This window comes from Tenebrio molitor, chromosome 9 (assembly GCF_963966145.1).
Source record: "Tenebrio molitor chromosome 9, icTenMoli1.1, whole genome shotgun sequence".
Classification (NCBI taxonomy): Eukaryota; Metazoa; Arthropoda; class Insecta; order Coleoptera; family Tenebrionidae; genus Tenebrio; species Tenebrio molitor.
The window spans coordinates 1,800,071-1,817,237 of record NC_091054.1 but is presented as its reverse complement, the minus strand read 5'-3'; the positions used below and the strand labels follow the sequence as shown (position 1 = coordinate 1,817,237).

At 34.9% G+C, this 17,167-nt stretch overlaps 4 protein-coding genes and 2 long non-coding RNA genes across 6 annotated transcripts; all 6 read left to right on the top strand.

Annotated features, from left to right (window-relative positions):
* Positions 1–296: 296 nt before the first annotated feature.
* LOC138139104 (uncharacterized) lies at positions 297–1,309 on the top strand. Its single transcript, XR_011162211.1, has 3 exons — positions 297–808; positions 854–962; positions 1,089–1,309. It is a non-coding gene; the product is annotated as an uncharacterized lncRNA (long non-coding RNA).
* A 214-nt stretch (positions 1,310–1,523) lies between these two features.
* Positions 1,524–2,421, top strand: LOC138139103 (uncharacterized). Its single transcript, XR_011162210.1, has 3 exons — positions 1,524–1,767; positions 1,815–2,085; positions 2,139–2,421. It is a non-coding gene; the product is annotated as an uncharacterized lncRNA (long non-coding RNA).
* Positions 2,422–3,444: 1,023 nt separating this feature from the next.
* On the top strand, positions 3,445–6,331 carry LOC138138528 (pickpocket protein 28-like). Its single transcript, XM_069058502.1, has 9 exons — positions 3,445–3,594; positions 3,648–3,890; positions 3,939–4,050; positions 4,534–4,667; positions 4,708–4,909; positions 4,965–5,235; positions 5,290–5,349; positions 5,401–5,593; positions 5,645–6,331. The coding sequence occupies exons 1-9, from the start codon at positions 3,470–3,472 to the stop codon at positions 5,868–5,870; spliced, it is 1,566 nt and encodes a 521-aa protein (XP_068914603.1). The 5' UTR covers positions 3,445–3,469; the 3' UTR covers positions 5,871–6,331.
* A 904-nt stretch (positions 6,332–7,235) lies between these two features.
* Positions 7,236–9,540, top strand: LOC138138951 (pickpocket protein 28-like). The gene is made up of 9 exons (XM_069059095.1): positions 7,236–7,405; positions 7,457–7,702; positions 7,755–7,869; positions 7,929–8,074; positions 8,121–8,322; positions 8,447–8,717; positions 8,769–8,828; positions 9,000–9,180; positions 9,231–9,540. The coding sequence occupies exons 1-9, from the start codon at positions 7,254–7,256 to the stop codon at positions 9,454–9,456; spliced, it is 1,599 nt and encodes a 532-aa protein (XP_068915196.1). The 5' UTR covers positions 7,236–7,253; the 3' UTR covers positions 9,457–9,540.
* A 1,374-nt stretch (positions 9,541–10,914) lies between these two features.
* Positions 10,915–13,400, top strand: LOC138138281 (pickpocket protein 28-like). The gene is made up of 7 exons (XM_069058116.1): positions 10,915–11,144; positions 11,198–11,444; positions 11,496–11,746; positions 11,799–12,271; positions 12,733–12,792; positions 12,848–13,049; positions 13,098–13,400. Exons 1-7 carry the CDS (start codon positions 10,999–11,001, stop codon positions 13,321–13,323), a joined length of 1,605 nt encoding a protein of 534 aa, XP_068914217.1. The 5' UTR covers positions 10,915–10,998; the 3' UTR covers positions 13,324–13,400.
* A 600-nt stretch (positions 13,401–14,000) lies between these two features.
* Positions 14,001–17,037, top strand: LOC138138274 (pickpocket protein 28-like). Its single transcript, XM_069058108.1, has 10 exons — positions 14,001–14,174; positions 14,228–14,590; positions 14,643–14,888; positions 14,940–15,063; positions 15,629–15,780; positions 15,835–16,036; positions 16,091–16,361; positions 16,417–16,476; positions 16,522–16,714; positions 16,765–17,037. The coding sequence occupies exons 1-10, from the start codon at positions 14,098–14,100 to the stop codon at positions 17,015–17,017; spliced, it is 1,941 nt and encodes a 646-aa protein (XP_068914209.1). The 5' UTR covers positions 14,001–14,097; the 3' UTR covers positions 17,018–17,037.
* Positions 17,038–17,167: the final 130 nt, after the last annotated feature.

The window sequence follows — 17,167 nt, the reverse complement described above, 5'->3', positions numbered from 1 at the left end:
GTAAAAATGTGTTTCATCTATGGTCTTTTGACCTATTGCTATTCATAGATTGGCAAAAATTAGTTACAAACAAATTAGCAAATTAAATAAACAACCACATATCAGTCTTTAATCAGATTGGTCGGTAAGAACTACAATGAACAGGCAATTAAATTGTAATCAGATTGTTCTAATTGTGTAGAGCATGTGATCTGACCTAACACATAAGTACATAAAGTAATATATTGATTGTATAATAACACTTACACATGCAGCATGCAATCAATATCAAATTAACGTAACTGTCAGTGGAAATTAATTTGTTAGTATAGTATGTTAGACAAAAGCAAACTTCCAAATGAAAAGTTATTTGTAAAATATCGTGTACAAAACGTATACCTTAATATCAATATGCAATCAATACGTCTTAAAGAGAAAACATTTTGGTACCACCTGCGGCAGTATTTGCGCGAATATGGCCAAATATCGAATATACACGGTGTCCACTACTTGACAGAAAAAAGAACGAGATCCGAAAAGTAAGATGAATCTTTCACGAAATTGTGAAATAAATAATCATCCATAGATATTTCTGGTTGGTGATTTTACTACTCTCGTTCAGTGGATGTGTCTTGATGTTTTACAAAATCTGGGAAAAGTACGAAAACAATCCCATTGTGATGAGTTTCGCAACCAAAGAAATTCCCATCTACGAAATACCGTTTCCTGCAGTAACAATTTGCCCGGAATCGAAATGTGCAAATGAAAAATTTAATTACAGTGACGTGTTTAACAGATTGTACGAAAATCAATCGGTTACCGATGAGGAGTAAGTAATTTTGTGAAGTTTGATCCAACTCAAAATTATTTTTAGACTTCGCATTTTCTCTTACATGAGGATGATGTGCCAGGCAGATCAATACAAGTATTTAGGGGCGCATAATAAAACTGTCGACGAATACTTTCTCTCGGTTATCGATGAGGTAGGGATTTCACAACATTTTTTTTTTAGACATGCCAATTTTTTTTATTCTCTGCAGAAAATCAAATACAGATGGCTTTTCTTCTTCTTTCTCTATTTAATGTGTAAAACTGCTGCGTTGTTTTAGGTGAAACCTAATTTTACCATAGAATGCACTTTTCTGGAGGAAATTAATTGCGAGGACCGTTTTATACCAATTATGACAGACCAGGGAGTTTGTTATTCCTTCAACATTTTAGACCGAGAAATGATATTTCGAGAAAACATGTAAATATGTCAGTTTGAGAAAATAGCTATTTTTCAATACAAGTGGGCAAAGTAGTGCATTTAATCACGAGTACGGAAGTTGGGCGGCCGAGCCGAAGGCGAGGATTTAAACAAGTCAAAACAGATTTAAAAAACTTTCTGTACAACAAACTCGCAAAACATTACACTTTGCTCACTAGTGAGAAAATATTTTTCCTCACTAGTTGCTCACTAGTGAGAAAATATTTTTCCTCACTAGTTGCTCACTAGTGAGAAAATATTTTTCCTCACTAGTGATTCAATTGCCATCTTTGCTCACTATTTTCAGTGAAAAAATTTATGACTTTCCTCTTAGGGTCCACTATAAGAACTATCATCGCGCTAACTACAGTTTTGACGATTTCAACGGTGAGGCAGGTTTTGTAAAAAGTGCCGGTGTTGTCACCTATCCCTTGAGGGCACTAATGTCAGGTGCTGACAACAGTCTAGAAGTGTATTTTGAACTCAACACAATAACAGACGTCGATTACGCTTGCAACAGTTTCATACAAGGATTCAGCGTAAGAAGAATTCTACATTAGACATAAAATCCTTGATTGTTTTACAGGTTATGGTCCACAACCCCATGGACATTCCTCGTCCTTCCAAGTACTATTTTCGAGTCCCTTTTGACAAAGAAGTGCTCGTGGCTGTGCAACCAGAACTAATCCTAACTTCCAAAGAAGTTCAAAATTTTGATGTCGAAAAGAGAAACTGCTACCTAAAATCTGAAAGATTCTTGCACTATTTTAAAATATACACCCAGTCAAATTGTGTCTTGGAATGTTTTACCAATCACACTTTGAAAAATTGTGGATGCGTGGAATTTTTTATGCCCAGTGAGTTTATAACACACAAATTCATGAAACACCTTCCTAATGTCAAATGTTAGGGAAAAATACAACATCCATATGCGGATATCAAAGTGATAATTGTGTATCCGAGGCCTACAACGAAATGATCGTCGAGGACTTGACAAGAAAATTTTCCGGACTTGGTAAATCTTGCGATTGTAAACCTTTGTGTACTGACTTGAGATACACTGTGGAAACATCTCAAAGTGTTTTTATTGGGAAAGAATTTTATAAAATTCGAGAAAAGGACAATTTTGACTTTACCAAGTAGGTTTAAGCCTAAAACGTTAATCTACTGATTTTCTTCTATTTTAGCAAGAAGTGGTCGTATTTAAACATATATATTAAAAGTGACCAATTTACGGCAATGGAAAGGAAAGGACTTTACGGAATTTCGGACTTGATATCGAATTTTGGAGGACTCCTGGGATTATTTACAGGATTCTCCTTAATATCGTTATTTGAAATTTTATATTTCTTAACACTCAGAATTTATTATAATACAAGACTTCATGCTCATTGGTCAGGGTCTGCCGTGTAGGCGACAAAATTTTACAAAACTTAAAATATTACAAAAAACATTACAAAACAGATCTCTGAAATATTTCAAGCTTTGAAAATCACTCTCTCTTGTGTTAGAACTGTCTCAATGCAATATTGATTAAGTAAATAAGAAGCAATAAAATGAAGAGATTCATAAAGGCAAGTTAGAATCTGGAACTTATGCAAGCTACAGCGCACCTAATTTGGATTGATTTGAAACTACAATTTTTGTTCACTGTAAACCTAAATAATATGCAATAATTATCTTAATGATAATATGTAATTAATAAAAATAAATAATGAGCAAATTTCATTTTATTTTTATTTAGTTTGAAAATACCCAGTAGTTAATTTTTAATGTAATAAATCACACAATATCCTTAAAATCCATTTTTGTGCAACCGTACGCGAAACGAGCACTTCGCGTACCTAAAACAGGCCGCGAAATGCAATTTCGCGGCCGTTGCATTTAACGACGGCCGTTAAAGTAATAATTCCTAAATGACTTACTTCAAATCTTCATATTAGGCTACAACAGAATATTTCCCAGGTAAAAAATATTAGTGAAAAATAATCAATCAATGGTACTCCAGACCAAACAAAAAATTTATCAGAAAACCAATACATTTATCAAATTTACCAGTAAAATAATAATGATTAATTAGCAAAGAGAATGTGCATAATTATATCGTGCACTATATATTTCTTATCTTTTACATCAATTATCGTTAATCTATTCGTGGTGTACCTTTTGTTCTATCTGTTAGTTTCTATTGATTCCTGGTGAAGTCGTGTCGAAATGGGACCTCATCAGAAATATGTAGAAATGATGAAGTCAATGAAAAATACCAACGTTTTCAAGAATGTGAAAAAATACTTTAAAGAGTATAGTGAGTTTACAGGGATTCATGGCCTTCGATTTCTAACTGAAAACAGATCAATTGTTGAGAAGTAATAAGATTAGTGTTAAAAAGTTCAAAACAACATAAATGATGTCTTTGTAGAAGTTTTTGGATTGTTGCTTTATTCTTGTCGTCAGTTGGGTGCTTTTGGATGATTTGTGAGATAGTCGATAAATACCAAAACAATCCAATAGTGGTCAGTTTTGCAACGACACAGACCCCACTGTACGAAATCCCTTTTCCTGCAGTAACTGTATGTCCGGAATCAAAATGTTCCGAAGAATATTTCAACTATTCCCAAATATATCGTAAAGTATATTTGAGTCAACACTTAAATGATACGGAGTGAGTATTGACATCATAAAAGCTTAAAATTACATTTATAGATTACAGTTTGCAACAGTTTCACTACGTTAGTTTATTATGTGGTGATCTGGAACAAAATTTTTGGCTGCGTAATGGTGCCAAAACGGTGGGAAGTAACTTTTTTGAAGTAATCAATAAGGTACCGACGCACTGTCATAATTTTTCATTATTACAACGTAAATACAGGGTGTTATTGAAAGTTGTACAGATATTTTAACCACGAGCTACTGGCTTCATGTAGAACCTCGTAGGTAAAATTTCGACACATTTTAAAAATACACCCTGTATATCATGTTTTATAAAATGTACGCCAATGCGAAGTAACCTATAGGAAATATGCTTTAAAACAAGGAAACCGCATTGGTGTACATTTTATAAAATATGATATACAGGGTGTATTTTTAAAATGTGCCGAAATTTTACGTACGAGGTTATTTGACAACGTAGAACACTAAAAGCAATTAAAAAAAATTGTAGCTCAATAAATAAATGTCATTTTATTGTAAATGTCATTTTATTTTTTGATATAAAATTTTTTTAATATTTTTTCCGAGTTCTACATGAAGCCAGTAGTTCGTGGTTAAAATATCTGTCCAACTTTCAATAACACCCTGTATTTTAGTTAAAACCAGACGAAATAATATCTTGTTTCGATGTGGAAGGCAAAAAATGTGATCTCACTCCAATCGTGGTGGATCAAGGAATTTGTTACTCATTTAATATATTACACCGGAATGAGATATTCAGAGAAGATGTGTAAGTATTACAAAGGACTCTTTGGGATTTATTTCTCCAGTTTTCATTATGAGGATTTTCATCAACCTGCCATTGCATCTTCAAACTACAACGATGACACAAGATACGCAAAAGTTACTGATGTTGACACTTACCCTGCACGGGCATTGCTGTCCGGTGCTGACAATTCTTTGGAATTACAATTTAAGCACGTTCAAGAGAAATCTGACACTTTGTGTAATAAGTATCTGCAAGGATTCAGAGTGAGAGACTCATTATCACCCTGTATAATTTCAGATATAATTTCTTACTTTATAGATCTTAGTGCATAGTCCTACCGAGATACCTCGTCTGTCTAAATCTTACTTCCGGGTTCCTCTGGACAAGACAATCGTGGCAGCAATTGATCCCCAACTGTTGACCACTTCTCCAGCAGTAATAAAATTCAATTCCAACGTCAGAAACTGTTACTTAGGGAATGAACGACCCTTAAAATATTTCAAAATATACACCCAATCAAACTGTGAGCTAGAATGCACAACTAACTACACTTTGAACAAATGTGGTTGCGTTCAGTATTTTATGCCGAGTATGTGGTAAAGATTAAACAATTTTCAGTTTATCTTCTTTTAAAAAATTCTAGGAACAAATAGTACTAGTATATGTGGTATTGGGAGCAGAGACTGTGTAAGCGCAGCCGAACGTAAGTAAGCACAAGTAGCTTAAGTACAGTTATAATGCAATTGTTCTTTAGGAGAAATGAAGGTCAACGAAGTCAAAAACAAAATACCTGTAGGAGACGGTAAATATAAACTAGATTGGGAGTGTGACTGTAAACCGTCATGTACCGAGCTAAGATTCAATGTGGAGACGTCTTCAGGAGAATATTATTGGAAAAATTTTTGGTCAGATTTAAATAGTTCAATTATATTTGATGACATAAATGAGTAAGACTGAGAATTTTAGTGATTTTACTTAACTTGCATTTTCATTCGTAGGTACCATTTTTCAGTTTTGTCACTGTATTTTAAAAGAGATCATTTTATAGCGACAGAACGAAACGAATTGTATGGCATAACAGATTTAATATCGAATTTTGGAGGTCTTCTAGGACTATTTATGGGATTTTCCTTGATTTCGTATGTTGAAATTATTTACTTTTTGACTTTGAGAATATTCTACAATGAGAAATTGTTTGGACATTGGTCCGGGCAAGCCTCCTAGCGCACGAAACAAGATTCTAAATTATACAGGGTGTTAGTAAATGGTTGGGAATAAATTTCAGGATGAACTCCTTACGAAAAATGTGGCTTAAAACCTAAATAAAGTTTTTCGATAAAATGAGTAGTTTTCTCAAAAAATAAAATGTAGTCCACTGTTGGAGAATTTCTCTAATTAGTTCATTTGTCTGCCTAAAAATCGCATTAGTTTTGAATTTTGACATATGTACGTTAAAAAATTCAACTTTCCACGTTAAAATTTTTTCTTTAAACCATTATAAAATCGTATGTATTTCAAAAAAAAAATACGGATATGCTAGAATACGTTTATTTTTGTTTTTTTCTTTTTTTGAGAAAACTACTCATTTTAACGAAAAACTGTATTTAGGTTTTAAGTCACATTTTTCGTGTTTACCCTGAAATTTATTCCCAACCATTTACTAACACCCTGTATAATATGTGTACTGTTTCTTTTTATTATGTTAATCTAAGAATAATTATAATACCTATAACGTCACAGTTAAACTAAATGAAATCCGATTATTCTAATTTTTAGTGAATTTAACCAAAATGTAATAATAATATTGATGTAAAACCATAAAAAAATAAAATATTTTTGAATTTAAATGACAAATTCTCGTTTTCTACCTTTTATGAATCGCTAAATCAAGAAATTCTACACATCTTACTCATTCGATATTGAATTAAGAGATGGGGAAGGACCATTACGAAACGGTTTTAGAAGAACGTCAAAGTGTTGATTAGCCCTTTTGGGGAGAACTTATCTAATGAGAAGGAGAGAACTAGACTAAAAAGACAAGACCATCACTTTTGCAACACGTAGAAAGAAAAGTAGGTAACCCAAAGTGATTCAAAGATTAATTTAGTCAATTAATAAATACAAAAAGTGTATTTAGAAACAACCTTGCGTATGGTAACCTTTTGTTTAAATAAACTCGTTTGAAACCTTCAAAGAAATGTCACACTTGACAAATGACAAGTTCCTAGAAATTTTGGCCAATGAGCGTTCGCAGACAGCCCTGAACAAAGCTGGCGAGGCGAGCATCGTGGCCAAGCGCTTAGCGCGCCGCTTTGCACTCGGAAGGTCCCGGGTACTAACCCCGGTGCCGCCTGACTTGGTATGGCTTTTTTCAGGGGTTTTCCCACACCACACACTTTTGGTGTCATTGCTAATCTCAAAGAGTTGGCTAGAATTTACATGAAAGCAACATTAAGTGTATACCTTGGTTGTAAAAGCAAAACGTTGTTAATTGTTATCTCAGAAAAATTTATCTCTTCACATTAAATGTATCATGCTTTGATATAAAAACACACAATTTTGGGATCATTATAATTACGGCCAACATATTGTAGAAGTGTTTTCAGGATGATACTAACAAAAAAATATGTTTCTAAAAGTAGTGACGAGAAAACAGAGAGTTTTTTCCAGCAATTGAAATGTTACTTGAAGAAGTTTTATGAATCGACGAGTATCCATGGCCTTCGCTATCTGACAGAAAACAGAACGACAAGTGAAAAGTAAACACCCTGTACAACAGCGATAAAATTAGTATAATTCACTTGTTTTAGAATTTTCTGGACAATTACTTTACTGCTGTCGATGGCAGGATGCCTCTTTATGATCACTGAAATCTATACAAAATTTCTGAACAGTCCTGTGGTGGTTACATTTGCAACTCACGATACCGCAATATACGAAGTACCCTTCCCAGCTGTAACAATTTGTCCTGAAGCGAAAACCTCAGGAGTCAAGTTCAAGTATTCTGATGTGTTTAACAAAAGTATGAAGGAAAATCAAACACTGACTAAAACGGAGTATGCCGAGCTACATGCATAATTGTTTGGTTATTTGTTAAGAATTTTACAGATCGCAATATCTTCACTATACGACTTTGCTCTGTGAAGATAATTACAAATTAGCATCTGTGTTGTCCGGTGGGTCTGATACTTTTGAAGACGATTTTTTCGATGTTATTGATTGGGTAAATTAAATTCAACAATCAGATGACCAAGTTTTGATTTTCCAATGATATTTATTCAGCTGAAACCTGACGAATTCATTGCCTGTATTTCGTACCTTGGATCAGAAATCAATTGTGATGGTTACTTTACTTCCATCGTCACAGATATCGGTATTTGTTATACATTTAATATTTTAGACAGAGGAGATATCTACAAAGAACATGTGTAAGTGAAATTTAGCTTTGATTAACCAACCAACTATAAAATTTAGTGTTTTCTATAAAAATTTTCATCACGTGAACTACACCTCGCAGAATTTCGATTTTGATGAAGGATACAATAAAACTGCTGGTGTTTTCACTTATCCTAGAAGAGCTCTGATGTCAGGTGCTGATAACTCTTTGACTGTCTTTTTTAAACACAACACTTACAATAGCGACTACGTATGCAACCAGTTCTTACAAGGTTTCAGAGTAAGTGTAAAATAACACCAAGAAAAAAAATCACCAGCAAGAAGAATGAACCAAGAAAAGGCAACCCACTTATTTTTTATATTACCATTTATTAAACTTGAAATTTGAAAAAAACGAGTTTCAGGTTTTACTCCACAGTCCAGGCGATGTTCCGAGACTCGCAAAATCCTACTTTCGCATTCCTTTCAACAAAGTTGTAACAGCAGCAATTACGCCAGGATTAATAAAAATTTCTTCGTCGATAAAAAGCCTTAGTGCTGAACAACGCCACTGCTACTTAAAATCGGAACGACCTCTTCAACATTTCAAGACTTACAGCCAATCAAATTGTTTGCTGGAGTGCTTCGCAAACTACACTTTAAAGAAATGCGGATGCGTCAGTTATTTTATGCCAAGTAAATATTTATGAAATTTGATAACGAAGATTGTAATTTTCTCCATTGTAGGAGCTAACACAACAAAAATTTGCGGAACTAGAAAGGTCGAGTGTTTGAGAGATGCCCAAAGTAAGTACACACAGCTCACAAATCTATAATTTCATGTAGAATGGTAAAGTTTATTAAAATATTAAGTTAATGAGACATAATATAGTATGATCTTCTTATTTTGATAATTAAGTATTTATACTCGTACGAGTCAATCTACGAGTTGAATTTTAATTTATTTTAATAATTTAGGTGAACTCATAATCAGTGATCTGGAGAATAAAATATCAGAATCAAGTTACAAATCTTCTTGTGATTGTAAACCTATGTGCTCCAATTTAAATTATGCTGTGGAGACTTCTTCTGCTCACTTTTACTGGAAAGATTATTTTGCACAACAACAAAATTTTTCTTTCGACGTTCAGAGCAACGAGTAAGTTTTACTTCAGGAAAAAATAACAACAATTAATGATCCTCTTTTAGCACCGATTACTCCGTTTTATCCATCTATTTCAAAACGGAACAGTTCATTTCTATTGAAAGAAATGAATTATATGGAACGACGGATCTGATTTCCAATTTTGGTGGACTTTTAGGACTATTTACAGGATTTTCTTTGATATCGCTAATTGAAATTATGTATTTTTGGACCTTGAGAATTTATTATAATTTAAGATTGTATAATCAGTGGTGGGGTTCTGTGGACTAGCTTTCAGTGCTATAATATTTAAAAAAATAACAATAGTTAAATAGCTCAGTTAGTACAAAAATAATTTCTTGAAACTTAAAACATAGATCATAGATTTCTCTTATATTATTTATTAATATATCGCTTAGTGCCTACCATATTGCACTATTTTTAGTATTTTTAGATGTAGTATTATTTAAATAATAAATTAACTTTTTTAATTGCAAATAAAAGATCTATTTACCGACGCACCTGAGCAGAGAAATCTGTGACAAGTAAATCTAATTTTTAGGCACTCTTAATGAAAACGGTAATTTTACGTACTCACAAACAGATGAAAAGTACTCTTTTTCGGACGCACTTTTTCGGACGGGACCGTGGCGCGATCTGTTGGTCTGTTTAGTAAGTCAGTTAGCACGTCTGCAAAAAGTGTCTTGTCCTCGCCTGTTTTCAAGCCTCGGCTGCGCCTCGGCCAGAAAACTCAGACTCGGACGAAAAAGATGTACTTTTTGGCTTTGATACACAAATAACTATTATTTGTTTGAAGACCGAAATGATTGATGGCATAATTTGACGTGACATTGAATCGTGAAGTAAGTCAATAATGACAGGGAGGAGTAATTAATCAATCTCTTAGTGTGCGAATAAAATTAGGTTAATTGGAGTAATCGAAGAGTGCGTTTGTAATATCTTTTCGGGATTTTTATAACTCAATAAAATCTTAACTAACCTCAAACCTGGAGTCAACAAGAATATACGAAATTTTGGAACGATTCTTCTAAATTCTAAAGAATTGATTCAAAAGTTCATATAATAGGACGTCCTGAACAAGGTGGACCAACCTAATAATTTTTAAATAATTTATTTTCGGTGAAAAATATTTTCTGATATACAGGGTGTGTCGGAATTCTACCGACAAACTTTCAGGACTGATTCTATGGTCAAAAATAGGCATAAAACTCTTAATACATATGGGGTAAAAAATGCTTAGTTTGGGAGATAATCGACAAAAAACGTAAAAACAATTACTATCTAAATCCCTTGGATTTTTTTTATTTATCATTTTGCTGCAATCAGCTCTGAAAGTTTGTCGGTGTAACTCTGAGACACCTGTATAGTAATTTCATAACAGTCAATGGACAAAAATGTAATGTGTGGACAGAGAAGGCATGTTCCAGGGTTATCCTTGTCACCAATGAAATACTTGTATACTATTAGACTTTTGCCAAAGCACCAAATAAAAATCGATACTCACTTCTTCATAAGCATAAACATTTTTCATCTGTTGTTTTTTTCGATAATCTGTATAATTAATGGAAAATTCTGGAAAATTAATTTCATAAAACATGTCCCACGAGCTTGACGCTACAGGTTTCTAATTAGTATGTTCTCCCATCCAATTATTTGATGCGTTCTTGTTTACTCACCTCACATAACAGGCTAAAGCCGGTGGATTTCAGTCAATGGCAGACCCCAAGAGACTTCGTTTTATCTCAAATCAGGCATTAGTAGAATTAGAGTGCTACTATTCCGTATTTAGTCATCATTCAGAATAGTATCAACATGGAAGGGTTGGCTGCAAATGATAAGAACGTCAAAGAAAAAAACGGTTTCTTTAAAAACGTGCGTAATTATTTCAGAGAATACTGCACATGCACAAGCATCCACGGCTTCAGATATTTTGGAGAAAAGAGGACTATTTTTGAAAGGTATTTGACTCTCTTTAATCGTGTTGAAGTTTAATAAACAAGTTTGGACGCAGGGTCTGGTGGTTTTTTATTTTTGTCATCTGTCTATCCGCGTGTACAGTTTCTATATACGCAGTGTACAAAAAGTGGGAAAGGAGTCCTGTGATAGTCAGCTTTGCTACAAAAGGAACTCTCATATATAGCATACCATTTCCTGCAATTACCATCTGTCCTGAGTCCAAGTCAGCGCAAACCATTTTCAATTACACCAAACTGCTACAGAAAAAAGAAAACAAAATCCAGTTGACACCAAAGGAGCAAGTTGGATTTTGAAACATCAGTCCAATCCTACATTTTTCAATTTTTAGAGAGACCGAGTTTGAGTACATGTCTTTGATCTGTAACTATCGAGAGAATTATTTAGAGTATACCAACAATCTTACTTTCCCTGAGGAATTTTTTGACGTAATCGACTACGTCCAACCAGATTTTAAAATTCAGGATTGTCACTACATGGGCAGGTCTGAAAATTGTGACAAACTCTTCATTCCAATAATTACAGATGAAGGGATTTGCTACACTTTCAATATGCTTGATCGAGGCGAAATCTTCAGGGAAAATGTGTAAGTACTTGTTGTTTTCTTCCACTTCCCTCAACATTGTGTCCGTCTTTAGGATACATTACCGAGACTACCATCTGGTTCCAAACAGCTCCCACCACTGGACAATGGAATACGGATATACTGCAAACGCCGGACTGGATGCCTACCCCAGACGAGCACTACTGGCAGGAGCCACAAATGGTTTTACTTTCAACATTTTAACCTCCAAGGAAGATCTTGATTACGCTTGCAAAAATTCTTTACAAGGTTACAGAGTTATGCTCCATACGCCGATGCGAATTCCTCGGCCCAGTCAACAGTATTTCAGGATTCCTCTGGATCAAACTGTGGTGGGGGCGGTGCAGCCGGTCATGATTACAACTTCCGACTCCGTCAAGATGTATAATCCGAAGAGGCGACAGTGTTACTTTCCTACAGAACGTCATTTGAAATATTTTAGAATCTATACTTCGCTGAACTGTCTCATGGAGTGCCTCACTAACTACACCATACACCATTGCGGCTGTGTTAATTTCTTCATGCCAAGTAAGTGTTAATATAAATTGCTGATAGGCATCAAAATGAAGAGGGTTTAGTTTTGGTTTAGAAGATCATTTTTGTAGACGTTATCATAAACTAAAAAAAAAATCATAAAATTGTGTATTTCCTATTCCACCATCTTAGCACTAAAATCAAAAGACCTGGAATTCTTCTGGAGACAAACATTTCATTATTAGCCCAACCTTCTTATCTACCAGATCTATTTGACTATCTCGTATGATGAAATAGGAGTGACGAAGGTTACCAAGTGACTCGCGGCATAAAAATAGTACATTATATCATTAAGAGTAGAAGTGAGTATTTTGGTGCTGAGCCCAGAGATTGAAGACCGAGGCGTAGTTGAGGTCGCAACTGCTATTCTCATTGAAATTAATTAAATAACGCACCTACTCCGATATTTACTACGCCGTTTCCATTTTTGATCTTGTCTCTTATGTTATCTTTAGGAGAAAATGGCACCGAAATTTGTGGCACCGGCAGTGTCGAATGCATGCGATACGCCGAATGTAAGTTGAATTATTTTGCTCCACCCTATTAATATAACTGTTTTGTAATTTTTAGCAGCCATGCAAATGAAGAATTTGGAAAGAAAATTAAACAAACCGAAACGGCGGAAGCACAAAAGAAGAGGTAAAATTGACTGTGACTGTTTACCAATCTGTGCAGATTTATCGTATGATGTTGAAACGTCACAAACAAACTGGGACTGGATAAAACAAAGAACAGCTGACAGACAAAAACACCAGAATTGCAGCATTGAACGGTGAAGAGTGGTGAGTCTGTTAATAACTGTACAAATATGTTGTTCAAGGTCACACATGTCGTCTTTGACAATATTCTTCAAGTCGAACAGCTTTATTAGATCACAAAGACACGAGCTTTATGGTCCGACAGATTTTTTGGCGAATTTCGGTGGTCTTCTTGGACTATTTACAGGATTTTCAGTGCTTTCGTTGATGGAAATTTTGTATTTCTTGTCAGTTAGGATGATTTGTAATACTCGTCTCTATGGGTACTGGGCAGGGCCTCAGACATAATTGGAAGCATTTATAATAATTATTTATTTATTGTACACATACATGTAAAAAATCTGGATAAAATCATTGCTAAAGAAGTAGATCTTATTTGTTAATGAAAATGTCCCACAGCTGCAAAAAATTTAAAAATATTCTAAATGTTGCTTATTTTTTTGTTCCAACATTTCGTCTTGTTACTAAACATGCTGGTATTTGTTAAGAAAAATGTTATTAATTATTATCTGAAGTTTTTATATTATTAATAGAAGTACAAAATTCATCTTGTATTCAAATTGTGCCATAAAATAAAATAAACATTTTTAACCCCTAACTACACCATATTTATTTTGGAGAACCCACTGTGGCAAAACTCGGGGTGCGTCGCGAACCTTGTCGGCGCGGGTACCGATCGAAAATGGGGAAGGAAAACATGGGGGGCCTACTACAGGGCCCGTCTGGGGTTGCCGTCGTCGTCTTTACGGGGCTCCTCCATGACGGAAAACCCTGGGTCGTGTTGTCGTAAACCAACGTGACTACAATACGTGCTTTCTTGTGCTTCTTGTGCTTTCGTAGGGGTTAAGTAACATTTACCTTCTCGATAGCTTAGTGATTGTGAAAAGTGGCTTGCAGATGTGAAGCAACAAAATACTCCACATTTTGGGTAATTTTATTTTATTCTAGGTGGCCAGGATAAATAAAACCTAGCAAATTAATAAACGTCAATAGTTGACAAAATATTTGCGCTTTTCAAATTTGATAAACTAATTTACCTAAGGTGAGCACTAGCTTTATAAAATGCCAAACAAAAACCAGCATTCCGGCCCCCCGAAGAAAGAAATCAGATTTAGTCAGTCAGGAACAAGTGATGCAAAGTGGGTATACTAAAATCTCAATCTACTTCTATAAAATTTCGTGAGTTTTATAGATCAGCAAATTCCCCTCAAACTGTTTCGCAAAAAGAGGTTGCATCGCCTGAAGAAGTCGAATTAAAAACCGTCAATTTTGACAATAGAGCTATGTCACCCGATGAGGAAGCGAAAAGTGGTGCGAGCAAAAGTAAACTATCAGGTGCAGAAGATAAACCTAATCCCGGACAATCCGAAAGCGCTCCAAATGTGATACAGAAAACTGTATCTAAAATCAAAGCTCTACGAATTTCCGCTTCTGCTACAATCAGCGAGAAGCATTTCTGGCCAAATTTGAAAACCTATGTGAGAGAGTTTTCTGATACCATCGAGATTCATGGACTTCGGTACTTGTTTGAAGAAGGTAGATCTATCTGCGAAAGGTACCAATATAGGAACGACGCGAAAGAAAATTAAGTACATCATCTCTTGTAGATGTTTCTGGTTGTTTGTTTTGTTCACATCACTGGCAGCGTGCATTTTTTTGATAGTTATTGTGCACAGAATATTTCTTCACACTCCAGTAATTGTCAGTTTCTCGACTAAAGAGTCTCCGATCTTCGAAGTACCATTTCCTGCGGTGACTATTTGCTCACAAGTTAAAGCATCAGAAAAGGAATTTAATTTTGCAAAAATTCACAAAAACTACGACATTAATGGGAATTTTTCCAGCGATGAAGAGTAATAAATAAAAAATTAAATAGTCACAAAAATCATTAATATCGTTTGTAGGTTCAAATACTATCAATATTTTTATCTAGTCTGTGATCATCCTCTTCATCAGCACAATGTCTCGGCGTACCGTGAAAAATTTGTGGAGACGCTCACCGACGACTTCTTTAACACTATTAAAGATGTATGTCTCAGTGAATACAGGGTGATTTTGAAAGTTGTGCAGATATTTCAATCACGAGCTACTGGCTTCATGCAGAACTCGGAAAAAATATTAAAAAAATTCTATGTCAAAAAATAAAATGACATGATATACACGGTGTATTTTTAAAATGTGCCGAAATTTTACCTACGAGGTTGTTTGACAACGTAGAAGACTAAATAAAAGCAATTTAAAAAAATTGTAGCTCTAAAAGTAAATGTCATTTTATTTTTTGACAGAATTTTTTAAACATTTTTTCAGAGTTCTACATGAAGCCAGTAGCTCGTGATTAAAATATCTGCACAACTTTCAAAATCACCCTGTATACTCTGTTTCTGAGTCTGTTGCCGCTAAGCCATAAAACGACCCAAGCGCTGACAGATTCCAGTGCGCCCAAAACATTTCATGAATAATTAATTATAAGCCCATTCTATTGGTGTTACAAATCAACTTTTTGGATTTCCTGCTCTGAAGTACTATTCCTTACCGGCATCGAACTCAGAAACGAGGTATAGTACAGTTCTGACACGCTTCAAATGGATTTTAGCTCAGTCTGAACATAGATGACATAATGCATCACTGTTCTTTTATGGGAGACACATACAATTGTTCTGATTTATTTAAACCGGTCTACACAGATCTGGGTGTTTGTTTCAACTTCAATATGGTCCACTGGAAAGAAATCTTTTTGGACACTGCGTAATCCCGTCTTAATAAGTGGTATCTTGCAACTGGACATTTCCTAATTTTAAGGGTCTCATATTCGGGATTTTATGAGTCAAGTTTTCATGGGACAGACTGGTCATCTATGAAAGGTTTCCAAAGCAATGAGAAAATTCACACTTACCCTCGTAGAGGTTTTGCATCCGGTGCTACAAATGCTTTGGTGATTCATCTCAAACAGAGCAAAACAGATGTGGATGCTGTGTGTACAACAGGAATATCGGGATTTAAAGTAAGATAAAACAAGTTAAAATACTGAGTTTTATGCCAGCGACTTTTTCCACAGATTACTCTTCATGACCCTCTGCAACTACCTAATTTTGCAAACTACTACATCCACGTGTCTTTGAATACGTCTGTGATGGTGGGCATTGCGCCGTCTTTGACACAAGTGTCGGATGTTGTCAAGAATTTACCTCCACAGACAAGGAAGTGCTACTTGTCGCGAGAAAAACAACTTGCATTTTACCGGAGATATTCCCAAATCAATTGCTTGACCGAGTGTTTGTCAAATTTTACTGTGGAGTTGTGCGGTTGTGCACCCTACTATTTGCCCAGTAAATTTGACTAGATTTAGAGCCAAGTCATATGATCTTGACTGTCAAATTGTAGGAAACCGTTCGACGAAAATTTGTGGTGCTGTCAAGCTGGAATGTGTATCAGATGCAAAAGGTGCAGACTTTCCTCCAAGTAATTTTTATTTTAGACTTGTTCCAGATCAATTTGAAATCGATACACTGGAAGATACGATGCATCTGGAAAACTTCGACTACGATTTTGACTTTCACCAATCTGCCTGCGACTGTAAACCTTTCTGTGCAGAACTGAAGTACGCAGTTGATGTCTCCGTCAGTGAATGGGACTGGCATGACTCTTACCACGAGTTATCCACTGATACAGATTTTACTGAGTATTTCTTATGATTTTGAATAATTAGTTATTCTGTTTGTTCTTTTGCAGATTTGATAGGAGCCATTTTACTATATATTTCAAACACGATTACTTCCGAAAACTTGAAAGAATAGAGTTTTATGGTGTTGCTGACCTATTGGCCAACATTGGAGGTCTACTGAATTTCTTTGTAGGAGCATCAATTTTAACTTTGATAGAAATTATTTACTCTTTTACTATAAAGATCATGTGTAACAAAATTATCTACGGGCCCTGGGCTGGACCTGGTGCCGTGCAGTACAAATTTGTCGAGGATCGCTAAAATACAAATATTCAAAAATCGATCTTTACCTTATTTATTTCAATAATACTAAACTGTGATTGTAGCTTATTGTAATCCAAGTAAGGAAAGGGATTTTTACATTTTACAGTGTCTATAAATGAATGTGGGATCCTAGTTGGCGTTGAAACT